The sequence below is a fragment of the Eublepharis macularius genome, chromosome 1 (assembly GCF_028583425.1).
Source record: "Eublepharis macularius isolate TG4126 chromosome 1, MPM_Emac_v1.0, whole genome shotgun sequence".
NCBI classification, from domain to species: Eukaryota; Metazoa; Chordata; class Lepidosauria; order Squamata; family Eublepharidae; genus Eublepharis; species Eublepharis macularius.
The window spans coordinates 26,606,756-26,626,864 of NC_072790.1; the positions used below are offsets into that span (position 1 = coordinate 26,606,756).

Consider the following 20,109-nt stretch of genomic DNA (forward strand, 5'->3'; position numbering starts at 1 on the left):
AACCCCCTTCCCTGCTCATCTGAGGCCGGAAGACCCTGCCTTTGGCAACTGGCCGGCCAGCTGACAGCCAGAAGGGGCACTGGTGAAGGAAGAGCCTCACACACAATAAACTACTCTCTGACAAACAATTATTTTGAGGTGTAGTGGTGGTAGGGAGAACAAGCAGTGATTTTAAAGAAGGAACTCCCTTCACTGGAAAATCTGTACTTCTTTTCGTCTGAGTCCTACCACTTCTGAGTCCAACCTAACCACAAGGACAATTATTCTAGTACTTACACTGTCTCCTATTCCAGACCAAAGGATAACACAGCAGTTAAGAGTGTCTAAGGCCTGGCAGCCTGGGGCTGAAACCTCCACTCTGCCATGGCTGACCCTGGGCCATCACAATTTCTCAGACTAACCCATCGAATTGGGGGGGCAAGGGCTGTGAAAAAACACTGGAGTGGAGAGCAACACGCATCACTCTGAACTCCTTGGAGGAGGAAGAATGAGATTCAAATGTCACAGACAGAATAAATTATTAAGCACAAACCTTAAAGGCCCAGAAAAGAACGCAGCTTTGTCCAGCTGACCGCCAACAGTGCTGAAAGCCCCAATTATGATGGGCAGATGATTAAAATAAAGCCACAGGTAGACATTGGGTTTTTAAAGCATTTCTTTCCTCTACATTTCACTGCACTTTTTATTATGCCCAAACCTTGCAGCCGTTAAAATTTGGGTCTGTTAGTATGCAATTGAAGAATCTCCTCCTTTTGATGAAATTCATGTGTTCCTGTCCTGCAGCACTGGCTAATAATAGAAAGGATTACGAAAAACAAATCAGTTAGGAGCGCGGCAGAGTTTGTTCTCGGGAAACAGCAAAATTGCAGATCGGTTCACTTCGACACAGTGTCTGCCTTTCCACAGTAAGCCCGTCTGCTAATTCTGTTTTGCTTAAAGACACGGTAGCAAAAAGGGCCCTACAAGCAGAACTCTTAAACGACCATCTTATCTACTACCATAGACACTCCTTGGAGAGTGACCGGGCATATCCCCGAGGGCATCCTGCATCCTTGGTTGGGCTGAGAAAATATACTTGGGAAGGAATAGATGTCTTGAGGAAGAGCAGGTTTTGTAAGCGCCATCTCCCTGGATGAAGTCAGTCAGCAGATAAGCACCGATATAATCCCGTCTCTTGAGGAAATGACAGTGCCTAAGGATCGCATGCATCAAAGAAGAGGGCTAAGGGCATTCAGCACAGGAACTTGGAAAAACTGGCTGCCAGGTCCCATGCCTCTTTTGGTGATCGCGCCTGTAGATCCAGAGGGGCCACAAAACTCACTGGATTATCTTGGGCCAGTCATTTCCTCTCCACCTAGCCTGCATTCCAGGGTTGTTGGGAGGATAAGAATGAGGAACGGACAATTACACAGATCACCTACTCTGGGCTCCTTACAGGAAAAGCGGGATAAAGATGTAATAAAATAAACGTTTTATTCCACAATAATTCCACATTCTCAGGAATGCTAAAATCATCACTCCACTAGAACAGCTACATGGCCAAGAGCAGGGCTTTTTTTCAGGGGGAACGCGGTGGAATGGAGTTCCGGAACCTCTTGAAAATGGTCACATGGCCGGTGGCCCCGCCCCCTGATCTCCAGACAGAGGGGAGTTTAGATTGTCCTCTGCGCCACTCGATAGCACGGAGGGCAATCTCAACTCCCTCTGCCTGGAGATCAGGGGGCGGGGCCACCAGCCATGTGACCATTTTCTCCGAGGGCAACCCACTGCGTTCTGCCACCTCTTTTCCCAGAAAAAAAGCCCTGGCCAAGAGCATGGATTATGAGCCGCAAGTGCTCAGTTCAAATCACGCCTCAGCCAGCGAGTTTTTAACAGGCCTCAGTTTTGAGCCCTCAGCTTCTCTCTGGGGAAATAGCACACACTTCCTGACAGAGCTGTTGTCAAGACTGCTGAAGTCACGTTTGTAAATCACTCACACATTCTGCTACAGGCATTCTGAGCAGGGCTTTTTTTCTGGGAAAAGAGGTGGTGGAACTCAGTGGAGGAACTCAAGACCGCACAATGACGTCACTTTGGGTCAGCTGGAACAAGGGGGGAGTTTTTTAAAGTTTAAATCGCCCTCAGTGAAAATGGTCACATGGCCAGTGGCCCCGCCCCCTGATCTCCAGACAGAGGGGAGTTTAGATTGCCCTCCGCGCCGCTGGAGCGGCCATTTTCAAGAGGTGTCAGAACTCCGTTCCAGTGCGTTCCCACTGAAAAAAAGCCCTGATTCTGAGTACTGTGAAGTAACAGAAACAACCAATTGTTTCCTTCAACAGCTGCTGCCACAGTGACTTCTTTGGCACCTTTCCTCTTGTGTGCAGCTGTCACCTCACATGTTTATGTGCCACTATCAAAATGGCCACTGCATGGAAATCAATATGGACGCACGTAGCCGTAGTAAGAGATACACAAGAGTGTGGGGAAATGCATGAGGAAAAGTCTCCGTTATTTGTTTAGATATCCAAGTATTCCAACTATGAAAAACAAGTATGTGCGGTGTGTATGTATGCACTACTCCATGGAACAAGCGGATATATGCATAAACAGAATTCTGCACATGTTTCCATCTGCACTCCTCATTCTAGCTCTGTTTAAGTTGGCTGGACATTAATGGCACGGATCCTGTACTTTACTTTCACTTGTGCACCACCTTCTGCTGTGGATCCTGAGTACCTCTGGCACTAAATATTTCTATTCATGTTACGGTTGCCAATTGCCTGGAGGGGGAAAAAAGGCTTGTCCCTTAAATAGAATCTTAACGGGCGCTTATTTACCAGGTGATTTTAATTCATTAGATTTCTTAACCGCCCTCCCTGCAAGCGGGCTCAGGGAAGGTTACAACATTATATAGTGGTACAATAAATTAAAATGACAATACACAATAAAAGATAAAATACACCATTTCATAATTCCAGTACAAAAGTTAAAACCACAATCTAAAATGCAGCATGTAATGGTTCACACACCAGTATCATGGATGGTTCACCATAATACATCCCACACACCAGTATCATGGAGGTAGGGCAGGCAGGTCGCCAGAATGTAAAACAAGCTGACCAAAGGCCGCAGCAGAGAGGCCGACCAGACAGTTTGCTCACATCTCAACCGCCACCGTAAGCCTGGCGGAACATCTCCGTCTTACGGGTCCGACGGAACTGTATTTACCTCCATGCCACAAAACACTTCAGCTGCTCATTTCTACACAAAAACCTCTATTAAATAGACAGGTCATTTTTCTCCAGGCTTGTTGGCAACCCTAATTTATGCAAGACAGTTGTCTTTCAAGGAGGCAAGACACGCCTAACTTGAGAGGCACATCCTTCACTGTGGCGAACCACCTTCATGATGGACAAGAAGGATGCAAGCAGAAGCCCAGGATTCCAGCTCAGTATCTGCTGGCTTGAAAAGAGAGTTGTTTTCACACACAAAAATCAACGGTATTAACGCAAATTTGGGTTTGCCACTATATACTGTGCAGTGGTCATAAAATACAACCTGTTACTTAATAATGCTATGTAAATTCTAAACACATAGGAATAAAATATAAATGTGATCAGTATTGATTAAGGCCGTTTCCTCATGTCCTTAAGTGACGGCCCACTCACCGAATCCTGCTGGCTTTTCCCTTTCACTCCACACATCTTCAATTTCAAAGTGGTAGCAGGCTGTTTGGCTTCCATTTTGTCTGTGTCTTTTTGAGGACTGCGAGGAAAGTGCATTCTCAGAAAAGATGCCGAAAAAATGGAAGCCAAACAGCCTGCTACCGTTTTGAAATCGGAGACGTCTGGAGTGAAGGGGGAAAGCCGGCAGCATTTGGTGAGTGGGCTGTCTCTTTAAGGACACGAGAAAACGGCCTAAGATTTCTGTGTGTTCAGCTGGTAATAGCAAATGAGTCCTGGAAAAAACACAGCATGTTTAGAAGAGGATACCACTTCAAAAGTTTGAGAACCACTGTTGTTTTAAGTGGTTCTCCTTACTGGGAAAGAGAAATGTTAATCATAATAGATACAGTATATGGCACGCTATTCAATTACATTCACTTACGGATGCACACACAAGCCACTGAGCAAAGACTCTCAGACATCCCAACTGAATGCTACTTCATATTTATACAGCAGTTTTCAAATGTTCCAAGAGCTTCACATATTCTGTATTTAGCAGTTAGAGAGTGTTCCTCATTTGCGTTCAGTGCCTTGGGGAAGATGCTAATTTGCAGGCAACCTTTCGGACAGCTACTTTCACACCTTGTTGCTGGGCATGAGGACGAGGATGAGGCAGCCTCGATCTGCACCTGGCACCAAGGGAGAATCTCTCTCTTACTTGCAAAGTAACTCTGTTACCTGAAGCAAAATTGGTCAGAGCCACCATCAGCACCAGGCCTTGCCCAAAACGGTCTCAGAGAAATCAGTCCAGTGGACCTGTGTGAAATCTATCAAGCCTTCCAGTGGCTTAAAGACCTTGCAAAATGGGAGGCTGTAATTCCATCACTTTGAGGGCAACTGCAATACAGACCTTGTTCCTTGCATGCATTCTTCTCACTTCAGTTTGGTGTAGAGGTTAAGAGCAGCAGGACTCTAATCTGGAGAGCCAGGTTTGATTCTCCACTTCTCCGCTTGTGGGGATAACAACAACATACTTTCTAAACTACTCTGAGTGGTTGTTAAGTTGTCCTGAAGGGCAGAAGATAAGTCGAATGTTGTTGTTGTTGTTGTTATTATTCAATGAAGCAACAAGCAGTGCCTGACAGCCCAACCCAAGACAGTGCAGGGGGCTCATATTTAAGCAGAGGAATGGAAACAAAACCAACCATTGTATAATTCAGTTACAGGAATCTACAAACACATGCAAAAGTGTCACCTTACCTTACTGTCCTCGTTTTCAAACACAGACTGGTGGACGTTGCAAGCGAAGAGGGAACTGGGGAGGTCGTTGAAATCAGTTATTGCACGGAAATCTTCTACAAACCACTGCTGGGCATCCCTCTCTTGGTCTACAGAGTACAGGAAGAAAAGTCCCACATCTCCTGGCAAACAGTTCCAGCGACCAGGCCCTCTCATGGCAAAGAAAAAGGATTCTCCCCTCATTCCTGTTGGAACGTACAAAAATAAAAGATTTCAAGGTAGGAAACTGGAAAATACAAACCACCCAAATAAGTTCTGATCTCGGGGAGGCGGCAGTGTGAGATGAAAGCTTCGTGGTCTGCTGGCGCCAAGGAATGAGAGAGACTAATTGGGTATAAATCCCACTGCGCTGATGAAAGGAGTATGTCACAGTAGGAAAGCCAAAAGAATTCAGGAGTCACAGGCAACCCGAGCTCCAACCCTACATTTAAAAGGAATTTATATAATATTTTTGCCCACCTTTCCTCCTAAGAGCTCAGGGTGACGCATACAATTCTCTCGTATTTTATCCTCACAACAGCCATGCCGGGTTAGGTTAGGCCGAGTGTAAGCGTGTGTTGGAAGTGGCCATAAACTGAACTCTGTACCTTCTGTTTGTTCCAATGTGTGGCAACTGGTACTAAGAGAAAACTCCATAGTGAACTGAGCGGTAAACTCACTGGTGACCTCAACAGCTCTTCTCTAGCATCATTTCATTCAGGGCTACAGCCTCACACTGAAAATGGGCATTCAGCAGTCATTTGAAGGACATGTTGGACCTGGGGGTTCCAGCCATACCTCCCAACAACACCCCTCTAAATTTTCCATTGAAAAACTGGACCATTTGGGGGAAGGATGAAATATTCATCTTTTGGAATGAATGAAATACCTTTTAAGACTAGGTGTTACTCAAAATGTGTAACAGGATATTTTTAAGACAATCAACAGCATCAATATATCTTTCTTTGAACTGTACCATGGTTGATAGAGTCCCAAAATGAAGCTAGGGACAGCCTGGGGGGGATTTCTCTGCAATTCTGAAGAAAGCCCCAGGATTGCAGAAAAAACTGAATTGGAGGAGGAGGAGGGATTCATTTGGGGATTTAAAACTCCTCAAAATTACAGAATCAAAACCTGTAGCTTTAAGAAAAGAATGCCCACTGAACTCTCAATGGCTTTGGGGGATTGCTTGGCAACCACTGCAACCTTGAAAAGTCTTGGTTTCTGCAAAGCAAAGCCATGGAAGGAGGTTAGCAAGAGTGAACCGGTAGGCTGAAACCGCCCTAGAAAAGCTCCCATCTGTCCCTCCACTGTTATGTGCCATAGTGGTGGAAGACTCACCAGGAACAGGCCCAGCAGTAACTACCGGAAACTTACCCACATCTTGGACTGGCCCAACAGCAGCAGCAGCCACACAGCCAGGCCAGACCTTCCCCAATGAGATGCTGTCAGGGGTAGAGAAGGAGGGAAAGCTGAAGACAGAGGGCAGATAAAGGTAGTCTGGTTGGTGGGTAAGAAGGAAAGAAGGAAGCAGGCCCAGCCGAGGCAGCAACCACTGCACCACTGGGCCCAGCCTGGGCCAGCACTGGTGGTGGTCAATGGGCCACTAAGCCCGGGCCAGCACTGAAGACCAACGTGCAACTGGGCCCAGCCCAGTGATGGTGGCTACTATGCATCTGGGCCGCACTTTCCCCAGGGAGAGGCTGCCAGGGGCAGACAAAAGTAGGTTGGCTGATGGAAGGAGAAAAGAAAGCAGGAAAAGGGGAGAGGCTATGGGGGATGCCAGGGAAGAGGGAAAAGTAGGGGAGAGGAATATGAAGGAAAATGAGACGCCCCCTGCAAATTTTTGCAGGTTCCCACCTGTTAGATGATGATTCCTGAACATAACAATAACAACATTTGATTTATATACTGCCCTTCAGGACAACTTAACACCTACTCAGAGCGGTTTACAAAGTATATTATTATTATCCCCACAACAATCACCCTGTGAGGTAAGTGGTGCTGAGAGAGATCTGAAAGAGCTGTGACTGACCCTTGATCCTCCAGCTGGCTTCAAGCTGAGGAGTGGGGAATCAAACCCGGCTCTCCAGATTAGAGTCCCACTACTTTTAACCACTACACCAAACTGGCTGTCTAAATAATTCTTTTTGTCCACAATTATTATGTTTTAATGTGTTATGTTCAATAATAAATTTAATTGTGACTTCTTTTCTACACAATTACTATGTTTTAATGTTTATGGTGACAATTTTCAATTGAAGAATTCAGACTTTTCAACATTATAAAGTTTAACTCAATATCTAAATGTACTGCTAGTCCTATGGTGGCTGTATGAGACCATTTCTGTCCAAATAATTCACTTACTTTTGTTTGTCACAAAAGTTATTTCCTACGTTCAAGTTTTGTTGTATCCTGCCTTGCATAAAACTAAGATGTATGTGCTAAAGTGGCACGGAGTGCATCAGTTTGCATTGCTGACGTTCTTTGTTTGTGTCTCATTTTTGCTTGTAGTTAAAGCATTTATAACTTCCAAAAATGTCCCCAACAGTACAATTGTTTACGCTAAAAAAGTTAAATTATGTATTTACTACTCAAATAAGTTTAGGTTGGATAAAAAAGAAAGTCATTCTGAAAGTGATTCATATATTTTAATTACTCATAGTCTCTCTCTCACACAGACACACACACAATTTTCCCCGACTTCAGAAATTTTCCATCTCGATTATCGGGGCTTAGTCCCCGTAAGCCCCACCCTCTAGTCCCCTTGATGACTCCGGGGACATTTTCCAGCCTTCACATACTATAATGCTAGCTCTTGCATTGTTGCACGTCTACACTGGACAGTCATGCAAAACCCTTAAAGATGATTGTTTATTTGGTTTAAAAAAACAAAACCCCAAAATGCCAATTGGCAGAAGTCCCAGTCCTAATTCTTTCCACTGAAATCCAGCCTATGTTAATTTTAGCATGAACTTCCATTACTCTGGGAAACTCTCGCATCCAAACTGCATAAGCATTTATTCATAATAACAAGAAAGCTAGTAAACGGTTCCTGGTTATAAGCATCATTTCTGCTTATGCACGGAAGGAACTGACCTTTGTTTATTCAGGTAAGCTGTCCTTCTTCCCGCAATCTTGCATTTGTGTTGTTGCAAAATCAACACAAATATAACCAAATCAGACTCCAGAACCTGAAGGGTGACTGTAGGCAGCTATTTACCAAATGGCGACTGCCCCCAGAGGGTGTTGCTACTGACGTTCCTAAGGGACACTTTATGTGGGTTAATTCCTGAAGGAGAGAATCCTGGGGGGAGACTTGCGGCGTTTGGGCAACATTTGCTTTGTTTACAAATACCCAGCAAAGACCAGGGCGGGGAATGTGCGTCTCCAAATGGAAAATTTCCCATTGCTGAAGATTGCCTTTCAGCGTTTACAGGTTTTATTCCTACAGAAACATGTTCCACAAAAAGCTGTGATTTGTACAAATATAAAATTTAAACCACAAGTGGTTGGGTTTTATTTAATAATAATAACAACAAGAACATTCGATTTATATGTTACTGATTGTACTAATCTCACACTATGTAATCCACCTTGGGTCTCAGTGAGAAAGGCGGACTATAAATGACATAAATAAATAAATAAATAAATAAATAAATAAATAAATAAATAAATAAATAAATAAATACCACCTTTCAGGACAACTAAATGTCACACTCAGAGCAGTTTACAAAGTGTGTTACTATTATCCTCACAACAATCACTCTGTGATGTGTGGGGGGGCTGAGAGAGCTGTGACTGACCCAAGGTCACCCAGCTGGCTTCAAGTGGAGGAGTGGGGAATCAAACCTGGTTCTCCAGATTAGAGTCCTGTTGCTCTTAACCACTACACCAAACCGGCTTTCTCCGAATCAAATCAGTTCAACCATCTGTTGCAAATGGGACATAAAGTTAATCCTTTTAAATGTTTACTAAGTCAAGTCAAAACATGCTAAATCTGAACAGGAGTTATTTAAGGCACTGGAAAATTTTCCCGTTCATATTTTTGTCTGGAAGAACCACATCACTGATATGCAGGCAGATGGCACGTGACGGCACGCAGGCACTCCTTCAGGGCAATAGCTCCATCAATGCCACATCAAACCTCCAGAGAGAAAGCCAGTCGCCTGAGGTGTGCCAACATGTCTCCTATGGAAAAAGTTACCATTCCTCAGTAATGGGCAGTGATGCTCTGTATTCTTGATGTTTGGGGGGGGGGAATCAGTGGGAGGGCTTCTAGTGTCCCTTCCCCACGGGCAGACCTCCTGAGGACACCTGGTTTTTTGGCCACTGTGTGACACAGAGTGTTGGACTGGATGGGCCATTGGCCTGATCCAACATGGCTTCTCTTATGTTCTTAATGGAAGATGGTAATAAAGCGATCCACACAATTTGCCAAAATGTTGTCAGTCATCGATTTATCTAATGGTTGCATACATACGTGCATAGCTGGGGAAACACCCATTGGAGAGAAAAAACACTAGCTAAGCCTATGAGCGCCCTGACCTGCATAGCCCTGGTAAGCCCGATCTCATCAGGTCTCAGAAGCTAAGCCTTGGTTAGTAATTGGATGGGAGACCTCCAACAAAGACCAGGGTGGCAGAACCACCTCTGTCAGTCTCTTGCCATGAAAACCCCATCAGGGGTTGCCATAAGTCAACTATGACTTGATGGCACTCTCCACCACCAGGCCTATAAGCAGATCTAAGGAACATCCTTTCGACACAATAAAAATCTTGAGCATTTTCCTTACACATGAATAGAAGCAGAGGTAAAGTCAGTGTCACACTGATGTGCCAACCCTTGAGCCCTTTGTTCCTATCTCCTTCTCACTCCCTTCTCACACAGTGCGCACATGTGCAGGCATCACAGATGCTCCCGTTTTTTAAACATTGTATTGTCGAAGGCTTTCACAGCCGGAGAACAATGGTTGTTGTGGGTTTTCCGGGCTGTATTGCCGTGGTCTTGGCATTGTAGTTCCTGACGTTTTTAAATTTCTTCTGCAAACCTGGGGGTTGTTCTGGGTTTCCAAAAATATAGCATAGCCCTGGGCGACCCTCCCCTTTATGATTTTTTAAAATCTGCATAGGCTGAATCACCTGTGGCTGCTGGGAGGAAAGAAAGAGGAAATAGTGTGGTGGGAGGGATACAGGACTAAGTGAGGTGCCCTCCATAAGCCCTTGAGATTTCCCCACCATGTAACTAGGCCTAGTCCAGCCACCCCCATGCAACTGAGCCCAGTGGCCTTGGCATAAAGCAGCTAGGCCAGACTTTTCCTGGGGAAAGCTGATGACAGGGAGAGGAACCGATAAAGGTAGGTTGGCTGGTGGGTGGGAAGGAGAGAAGCAAGGAGGAAAGGGAAAGAGGAAGTAGAAGGGGAGAGAAAAATAAAATGTTGCAGGTCCATCTGGCTTGTTACCCATTGACTTTAGGTACAGTAATCAATCCAGCAGAATATAAAGACCAAAAATGGATTTCCCTACAAACCTTTAAGAACAGGGCACCCACCTATAAAATCTTGACTAGGTGGTATTATAGCTCATTAAAACTCTACTATTGTAGAGCAAGCAAAGACTTCAGATGTTGGAAACGGTGTGGGAATGTTGGCACTTTTTTGCACTGTTGGTGGACTTGCCCAAAGATCCAGGTGTATTGAGATAAAGTCATCACAATTATAGAAAAAAGATGAGGCGATACAATACAACGTAAACCTGAAAAAATACGGCTGAATCTTTGGAAGAGCAATAATGTGCCAACTCAGAGAAAAAGAATTAGTGTCATTAATGATAACAGTAGCCAAGACAACAATAGCCCAAAATTGGAAGAGTGGTAAAATTCCTACTGTTAGACAGTGGGTGCTAAAAATCTGGAATCTTATAATATCAGATAAAATAACTGACCAAATGGCTTCATCAGAGAATCCTAATTATCAGTCCTTCTTTACTGAAAGATAGCTTCCTTTTTTGAACTATGCTACTAAATTTACCTCTAAAGAGACTACAGTGCCTAAGAAATATATAGCTATATTACTAATTTGATTTTGAAATTAAGGTATTTCTCATATCTTTAGTATTGTACTAATGTCTGAAACAAAGTTATAGTTATATTGTTATTGTTTAATTGTTATTGTTGAAAAAATATAAATAATTATCTTGCATCTGACAAAGAGAGTGGTGGTTCTCGAAAGCTTATGCTACAATAAAGTTGGTTAGTCTTAAAGGTGCTACTGGACTCTTTACAATTAAAAAAAGAAAAGGACAGGGCACCCTTTTGGATCTGGACTTCCTCTGCAAACATAACTTGATCTTTAGATTAGCGGCTGTTGTGATCACTTCCCACCCCCCACCCCGTAAGGGCTTGGCAAGAGGCATCAACAGGTTGCTGGCCGCATTCTGCAAGCGGCTGACCCGGATCCTGCCCGCCTGTAGTTGGCGGGCAAAGATCCCAGGAATGCCAGAGGGCACAGAGGAGACCCGCTGCAAAGATGCGCCGCTTTGACCTCGGCTGGGGCCCAACTGGAAAGGGACGCAAGAGGGGGCCAAGGGACACACCCCTCGGCCTCTGCGCTCGCCCCGCGTCTCGTCTGAACGGGGCTCTCGTATTAAGCGGCAAGGCCTGCGGGCTTCAGGGCGCTCGACAGAAGTCTGCGCGGTCCTTTGGCCCAGGAAGCAGCAGCAGCAGCTCCGTCCACACGAGACGCGGGGCGACTGCAAAGTCCCCCCCCCCCGGGAAGAGAGCGCCTGGAGCACGGAGGCACGGGCGGGGAGGCAGGACCTGCACAGCCCACCTCGCCTCTTCCACCGGCCTCAGAAAGAAAGAAAGAAAGAAAGAAAGAAAGAAAGAAAGAAAGAAAGAAAGAAAGAAAGAAAGAAAGAAAGAAAGAAAGAAAGAAAGAAAGAAAGAAAGAAAGAAAGAAAGAAAGGCGCCCACCCGCGCGTCCTGACTCGGGGCCAAGCCCGTGGATTCCAACGGGCTCCGGCTGAAGTCGCTGCGCCCTGCCCGGCCACGAAGGGGGACTCGCGGGGAGCTAAGTGGCGCCCCGACCCGACTCGTCTCACCTGCCGGCCGTCGCCCGCGGCTGCCTCGAAGCGGCCAGGCAGACTCGGCCCGCCTCCCCGGGCTGCGCTCGGCTCTCCGGGGCCAGGCGGCGCTCCAGCAGTGCCCGAGCCGCGGGCCGGCGCGCCGGGCCAGCAGAGGCTCCGAGGAGGGCGGGCCGGCGCGCAGCCAATCCGCCCGCGCAGCCCCTCTCGGCCTTCTGCGCGGCCACCAATCGCCTTCCGAGGAGGCCCGGCTGGGCGGGGCCCGCACCCCCGTTGCTCTCTCGCTCTTTCTTGCCTTTCTGCAGCTTCCCGGCGCGGCTTCGGGGTTAGTGCGCGTTTTGCCGGCCGGCTGCGATCCTTGTTCACAAACTGCAGTGAACGCACATTGAGTCTGCGTGCGATATGCACTCGATTTCTCTTTATTGTGTGCTAAATAATCTCGCTCTATGTATGGGTGCTTCAAACATTTATGTAGGTACTGGTTTCATTCGCAAAGTGAAGGTGCCTTGATTCCCTCTTGCAAACAGATGCACGCGCACAGGTAGGAGGTACCTTTGTTCACTGTAATGTGAACGGGCACTATGTGAGGCAGGATGATGGACTGGATGGACCACTAGTCTGATCTAGGAGGGCTCTTCTCATAGTCTTAAAGGAGATGAAGCGTGCCTGAAAGGAAACTCAGGGTCAGTTTTCTTGGAAAAAGAATTTACGGCTCAGATTTTTAAAAAATCAGTTCATGCCATCTATCCACCTTGTCTGAGAAAAGGCTGAAAACAGAAGACAGTGGTTAAATTTTAAATGATAGAAGAGGGCCTTATAACAATAACACCGCCTATGAGTAGAAGCTTAAACAGATCAGTTGCTTTGATGGGATTTTATATGATCCAAGCATTATATCCAATGAGATCTATGTGTAGGCACCAGATTAGCATCACTGAGGATTCCAAATGAAAAACACCTGCACAGGTGTGTGTGTGTGTGTTAATGCTTCCTCTCCTAATATCATGATAGAAATGCCCACCTCCAAACACTTCGCTTAGGGTGAGTCTACATCTGCAGCAGAGCAAGATGGTAGAATCCTGTGGTGGAAGAGTAGACCAAATTTACCCTGGTTCCAAGTAAGGAGTGGCATTTTGGAATGTTCCCCTATGCAAAAAAAAAAAATCCCCGCAGGTAAAAAAAAATAGCACATTAGATGTAAGTGGTTTAGTGCATCCTGCTTCCTGCTGTGCAAACTTTCTACTTGCAGGGTGTTTCTCATGGAGGGGATCTCCGGCTGTCGTCTGAAGTGGTCCAATAGGGTCTCCCATCTCAGCTCTCCACTACCCCATTTCTTTATCACTCTGCTACATGTATAGACCAGGGCCTTCAGTCCAACAGGTACCTCATTTGTGTTCCTATGAACACGTTAATCACACTTAAAAATAGCAAGGATTTTAAAAGGGGGGGTAACATTATTTTTATTACTTTTTAGACATGTACATAGGTCTTGAATATATTTAATAAACATTTCTAGACCTTCATTTATTCATTTGGAGAGTTGGAGGGTCCAGAACTACTCTGCAAGTGCAGAAAACAGAGTTAAGCAAAATCTTTAGAGATGTTTATTTACTGTGAAGGCACTATGGTGGCTTGTGTAGGCTACAGTGTGCTTAATGTAGATTTAATGCAGCAGTCCTAAAATTACATTGTACTGGGGCATGTCTGTCTGGCATTAGCTGACACACAGAGGTTGGTTTCCACATGTAGGTACATCATTCTTTTCTTCCCATGTGATCCGAATGTGTGAACTGATGTAGAGCAAAGATTGCCTCGTTTTCCTTCTGTGATTGTCCTTTTAGATAGGCTGCATTTTCTAATGTCCGACCGCTGTATGCATGATGGACAGCAACCGAATGTGTGAACTGCTACCACTGGAAAGCACAGCCTCGGTCTAGGATACCTGACCCGCAGCAGCCCATTCCCACACGCAAGGCACCATTTGATGTGACTTGCCCCATCCAGCACTTCATGGCCCTGATGCCCAGAAACCACCAGCACGCACGCACGCACTTCAGTTTTTAGTGCAGTGGCTTCCTGAAACAAACCTCATACAGCTGTTCGGCGATTTACTGTGGGAAGATGTTGCCATGAAAAGCGAGACCAGAGAACAGAAATCGTGATGGGTGTAGAGGCGGCTGGAATGCATGCACCTGTGCGCTCAGGAGCTCCCCGGAAGGAGCACTGCCTACATTTCCTTCTGGCATTGCCAAAGAGAACTTGCTAATGCCACTGAAGAGCTGGGAACGGGGCAAAGCATTCCTGATTTAATTCCAGTCCTTCCCCCCCGCTTGTGCCGTGCTCTTTCTCGTCTGGCACATGTGGAGAATAATACAATCTTTGTAATGAGGTCAATGCTATAATTAACTTCCCACGACTCTCATGGAAAAAAAAGATATTTATACATCCATCAAATCCTTCCTAGTATATTCGCTATCAAAGCATTGGAATAAAGAGCTCCCCCATCTGTAGCATGTCAAACAAAATTCCTCATGAAGACATAACCAACCTCTGCTGTCAATAGAATTCAATTAAATCTTCACTATCTCTTGAAAGTTTTCCTCGTGTCCCATTCAGTTTCCATTGTGTGGCCCTGGAAAAACTATTTGCTTTTGCTCTTGAACTTAAACCAGACTTACATATGGAATGCACTGAATATCTTGAAACTTATGGCATGTTATTATGTATGTCCAAGTTTTATGTAAAGCAGGTACTTGACTAAAATATTAATTGGGTCTGTATAATTAAAGCAGATATGACTAAGAATACAAGTTAACAGAAATAGTCTGATGGCACCTTAAAAACTTTCCGTGCCATCCAAATCAGTGTTACACCCTTCTAAGTGTAACTCTGTCTAGGATTGCACTGATAGCTACCTAAACCCCCCTCTCCTCATATTTTAACTGCAGTATCATAATAAATAGGATGTATGTATTGGTATTATGTATTGGTCTGTCTTCTATGAGACACACAGCAACTCCCCCCCTTTTTAACTTTTAAAATACTATATACCATTTATACTGTTTTATTCGTCAACAATTTCTGTTGTGTTTTTAACATTTGGTCTCTTAAAGAGCAGAATCCTGGAGGGAAGGCAGCCTGGAGCAGCCCAGTCTTGTCAAATCTCGGAAGCTGATCAGGGCCACTACTTGGATGGGGGCCACCGAGGAAGACTCTGCAGAGGAAGGCAGTGACAAACCGCCTCTGCTTCTCACTAGACTTGACAGCCCCTTGCTGAGGTCACCATAAATTGATTGCAGTTAGAGGTGGGCACAAACCGAGAAAATGGCAGTTTATTGTGGTTCGTGGTACGTCGCATTTCACGAACCACCAACCAGCATAAAATTGCTTGGTTCACGAACCGGTTCATTCGGTTTGTGAATATGTCACTTCCAGGGTAGCAGAAGGTCTGCAGAAAGCCCACCCCGCACATGGATTGATTGGCGCCAGGCTGTCTGCAGTGACAAACCAAAAAGCCAACCAAATGAACTATCCTAAAGATCACAGCAGTTTGTCATGGTTTGTCAAAAATGCACCCCGAGAACTGCTAGTTCACGAACCAAAAAGTTTGTAACGAACTTTGGTTCGTATTTCAGTTCGTGCCCATCTCTAATTGCAATTTAACAGTGCATGCGCACACACACACAATCATACTTAGGTCTAATTCAGTGGGGCTTACTCCCAAGAAGAATTCTTAGGGCTGTACGGTTAGTTTTTGTAAGAAGATTTTAATTTAGTTTGCAAAAAAAGGCATATTGAAAAATTAAATGCTATTAGCATATCTGGCTCTAAACAATGATGTGTTTGCATTTATTTATTTGTATCCTACTTCCCCCCCCCCCCCGTTGGGAGTCAAATCAGCTTAGAACCTTGTTCACCCATGCCTCCATTCTCTCACAACAACCTTGTGAGGTAGGTCAAGCTGAGAGGCTCAAGGTCACTCAATGAACTTCCATAACAGAAGGGAGGATTTGAACTGAGGTCTCCCAGTATCCTAGTCTGACACTCTTGCCACTGCACCATGCTGGTGATGGGCAACTTCTCACGGACCCACTTTGAGCTATAAATACTCCCTAGCAACCCCTTCCTCCAGGCTAGGGATTTCCAACGTGGTGCCTGTATTTAGAAAGTGGGTGGGGCCGATTGGCCATTGGAGATCTGATTGTCTGGGCAGGCTTGTGAAAAGCTGCTTTGACAGCAGCTGCCATCACAGCACAAGGATCTTCACCACATGACTGCAACAAAGCTGTGTATATGCAAGAACGTAATTTTAAGCAATACATTCAATATAAAAGGCATCCCTTTAAACAAAGCTTCTGCCTAAAATGTTGGATGACTGTACTGCTAGAGTTAAGCATGACCTCTGCCGTTTTGTGGTTGGCTCTGCTTCCTGGAGCAGCCAATTTGTAGTTGTGCCCACCACCCGGTCTCAGAATCCCAAAGGTACCCATAGGCTCAAAAACGTTAGGGACTCCTCCTCTAAGCCTTAATCAGAAGAATGAACATATAACTGGCCTCACTGGTACCTTCACCTGAAGAGACTTCACAGGCTGATCCATTCAGAAAAGAAATAAACATTGGTGACCTGTCCCATCAAGGAACTTAGTAATAATAATATTTGGCTATTACCTGGATAGCCCAGGTGAGTCTGATCTTGTCAGATCTCAGAAGCTAAACAGGGTCAGCCTTGGTCAGTAATTGGATGGAGACCAGGGTTGCAGAGGCAGGCAATGGCAAACCACCTCTGTTAGTCTCTTGATATGAAAACCCCACCAGGGGTCGCCAAAAGTCAGCTTTGACTTGAAGGCACTCTCCACCACCAAGAAGGACACAGTGGGAAGGCCTCATGGTATAGTTCAATCTCATCAGAGCTCAGAAGCTAAGCAGGGTTGGCCTTGGTTGGTACTTGGATGGGAGACCACCAAGGAAGTCCAGGATTACTACGCAGTGGCAGGTGATGGCAAGCCATCTCTGCTCATCTCTTTCCTTGAAAACTCCACGAGAAGGAATCCTGTGGTCACTTGAGAGTGTTCATATGAATAAGAAAGACACAGCTAATAGACGGGGGCATTTATTGTTAGAAATGTACAGATTAGGCACTTGCTGTGCTCCTACGGCATCTTCTGTGTTGTTAAGGGTAAAGGATATGAGTCCAAATCCCATAAGATTGAACCAATCACTTATATTTGCTTATTAGTAAGCCCAACTGAACACAGCAAGATGCTTTTCGGAGTAAATATGCATAGGGTTGGGAATATAAGAATCTGCATCCACTGAGTTCCTAGTCTGGTCTTAGTTACTGTAAATATCTGCAAACCTTTTAAGTTCGTAGTGTTGCTTTTTAGGGCTCAAAAGACTATACAGGTTACACATTCCATTCTGCCCATCAATGCAAATGACAGGCGTGTGCCTTTTGGCGGCGGGCAGATAGGGAAGGAAGAGGGCTCTGCTGTCTGAGATAAGGCTCCCTGCACGGTTGTTTGCATTTTAAAACAGAAAATGTGTCTTCTTTTAAAGCATGCATTTTCTTTTAAAATGGTAAAGGCAAAGCAGGGGGGGCAGCTTCAAGTACAAAGTCGAGTGTCCACTGAAGGGTTAAACTCCCTCTCTCTTCCCCATGCATTGGGGCAAATGGAGGCTACGCGTGCCAGCCAACTGCTTTTCACAGACAGGATGAGATGGGTGCTCTCGATCTCTTCTGTTTGACTCCTACAGAACTGAGTAGCTGAAAGCTCTCGTCTTTATTTTTAGCTTTGCTAAAAACCTGGGGATTTTTAGTTTTGAGAAATTCCAAAGCATTTCAAAGTACTATGTCCCCCTCTTCGCATTGGAATTTTCCCCCAGGATATTTCTTAGACTGAACAAAATAGAAGAATTCCTGTTCAGGCAATGCTGAGGAGACAAATGACACTTGGGTGAAAGCACTGCCCTGTTGACAGTGGGTGGCATCCAGGCATCTGCTCTGTTCTTGGGATGGAACTTTCCTGTCTTCCCCCTTCCACTGCAGCCCGCTGAGCCCTTTGGAACACTGCCCCGCCAGCATCTCAGCATACTGGGCACGATATTGAGATCTGCAATGGGAGGGGCAAAATTTGTCCTCTGCTGGCAGAACCACAGTTGGATACAACCCTACACATTTTCATTCATGATAATTGAGTGTTGCTGAACCCCCATACCCATATGAGGTAGGCCAATTTACCAACGGCCTGTGCAAAGTAGGAAATGAGTGCTATAGTTCACAGTTTGGCAACATTTTATATCTTCTTAGGGCTCCATCTCTAGTCAGGCAGCCGCAGGGCAGGAGTGAACCACCCTGTTATAAAGGAAGTGCCTAGATTATCTTCCTCTGTCTGGCTCAAACAGAAGCTGTTTGTGTCCTTAACATATTTTGGTGTTGGGGATAGTCTGTTAATTACAGAGCTCAGTTCCCCCAGTTGGGTCCATACAATGAAAAGGATGAATGAAAAGAAGCTGGCTGTTCTTGGTGTAAATGAATCTAAAGCCTTGAAATCACCAGCACAGTATAAAAATACAGGTTGCATAGTATAATTGAACCTCTGGTTTTCAGACTCCAGATATGGCACCTGACAACACATCAAGCTCTTGAGAACAGAGGAAGCCCTTGAGATCAACAGCCTCTTCGTGTGGCAGTGGCTGCTATGGGAACTGGGTCGGGTGCTATGGATTATTTATTTTTAGGCTCTCCTTTTATACTGAATTCTGCACGGTCCTTCGGGCTGCTGAGTCCCTGTTAAGTGGAGAGGGCTCTGTAAAGACAGAAAAGCACCTATTAGCATGCACTTCAGGAGATCTCCCTAAATAAGATTCAAACGCACATTACTGTTGGTGAAACCACTGTTGATTACAATAAGCCAAACTTTTATCATCTGTTTCCAGTCATTTCAGGTTTAAAATATGAAGCAGAAAGATTTCCAGTCTTTTGTCATAGCTCCTCACCCTCGATTTGTCATATATAACTCTTTTCTTACACAGCAAGGAACCTAAGTCAACTGACTAAAAAATGGGGTTGTTGCAAGCTTTCATACTTAAAAAGTCACGACGATTCCATGTCATTCAGAAGGCACTGATGCTTTCGAGAATATAGGACTGAAGCAGGGCTTTTTTCTGGGAAAAGAGGTGGTGGAACTCAGTGGGTTGCCCGTGGAAAAAATGGTCACATGGCTGGTGGTCCTGCCCCCCTGATCTCCAAACAGAGGGGAGTTGAGATTGCCCGGAGGGCCATCTAAACTCCCCTGTGTCTGGAGATCAGGGGGCGGGGCCACCAGCCATGTGACCATTTTCAAGAGGTTCTGGAACTCCGTTCCACCGCGTTCCAGCTGAAAAAAAGCCCTGGACTGAAGTATATAGGACTGAAGGAATATGGGACTGAAATATGCTAGACGAGATCCATCTAATCCAGCATCCAGTTTCCCAACGTGGGCCATCAGATGCCGCTGGAGGAAGCCCACAAGCCAGGCATGAAGACAGCAGCTCCTTAATACGTGGTTTTCAGCTGCATATGGCCTCTGAATGATGAGGTTCCATCACAGCTCATAATAGGCAGCTCCGCCGTGGATTTCTCCTCTTCTGGTGTGAACCACGTTGCCCTCCCACACCCATGAAGCTGCCTTATACTGAATCAGCCTTGTCTTCACTGATGGGCAGCGTGTCTCCAGGGTCTCAGGCAGAGGAATTTTATACCATCCACTTCTTATTCTTTTAACTGGAGATGCTCGGGAACGTGGGACCTTCTGGATGCTCTACTACAGAGCCACGGATCTATCCCCCAAAGTGACCCGCCACCCACCTCACAGGAGGTGATGATCTCCAGCTCAGGAGACTGGCCAGTGCCAGTCACCTCTTCTCTGTAACGCTAGTGGGCAATACAAGAAGACATCATCACTCCGGCATGTAGCAACGATTTAGGCAGAAGGTGCTGTTGGAGTGTATTAGAGGCCTCGCTGGAAATGTGAATGGGTGAGGGATAATCTGCACAGTTTTACAGATGAAGGGGCCTGTTTTTCTGGTCATGTGTTGGCCTCCAGCACTGAAGGAAATTCCAAGCA

The 20,109-nt window shown here is 45.5% G+C and overlaps 2 protein-coding genes across 2 annotated transcripts in view; both read right to left on the reverse strand.

The window, feature by feature from the left end:
* The window catches only part of RCAN2 (regulator of calcineurin 2), a 79,163-nt gene extending 67,045 nt beyond the window's left edge, over nucleotides 1-12,118 (reverse strand). The window contains exons 1-2 of the mRNA XM_054979670.1: nucleotides 12,023-12,118; nucleotides 4,905-5,128 (exon numbers count right to left, since the gene is read on the reverse strand). Of these exons, the coding sequence (XP_054835645.1) occupies nucleotides 4,905-5,126 (222 nt within the window). The 5' untranslated portion in view covers nucleotides 5,127-5,128; nucleotides 12,023-12,118. The remainder of the gene's footprint in view (nucleotides 1-4,904; nucleotides 5,129-12,022) is intronic.
* Nucleotides 12,119-17,098: 4,980 nt separating this feature from the next.
* LOC129328488 (24-hydroxycholesterol 7-alpha-hydroxylase) overlaps nucleotides 17,099-20,109 on the reverse strand; it is a 29,873-nt gene continuing 26,862 nt past the window's right edge. Inside the window, exon 12 of the mRNA XM_054977593.1 lies at nucleotides 17,099-18,810. Coding sequence (XP_054833568.1) covers nucleotides 18,739-18,810 — 72 coding nt within the window. The 3' untranslated portion in view covers nucleotides 17,099-18,738. The remainder of the gene's footprint in view (nucleotides 18,811-20,109) is intronic.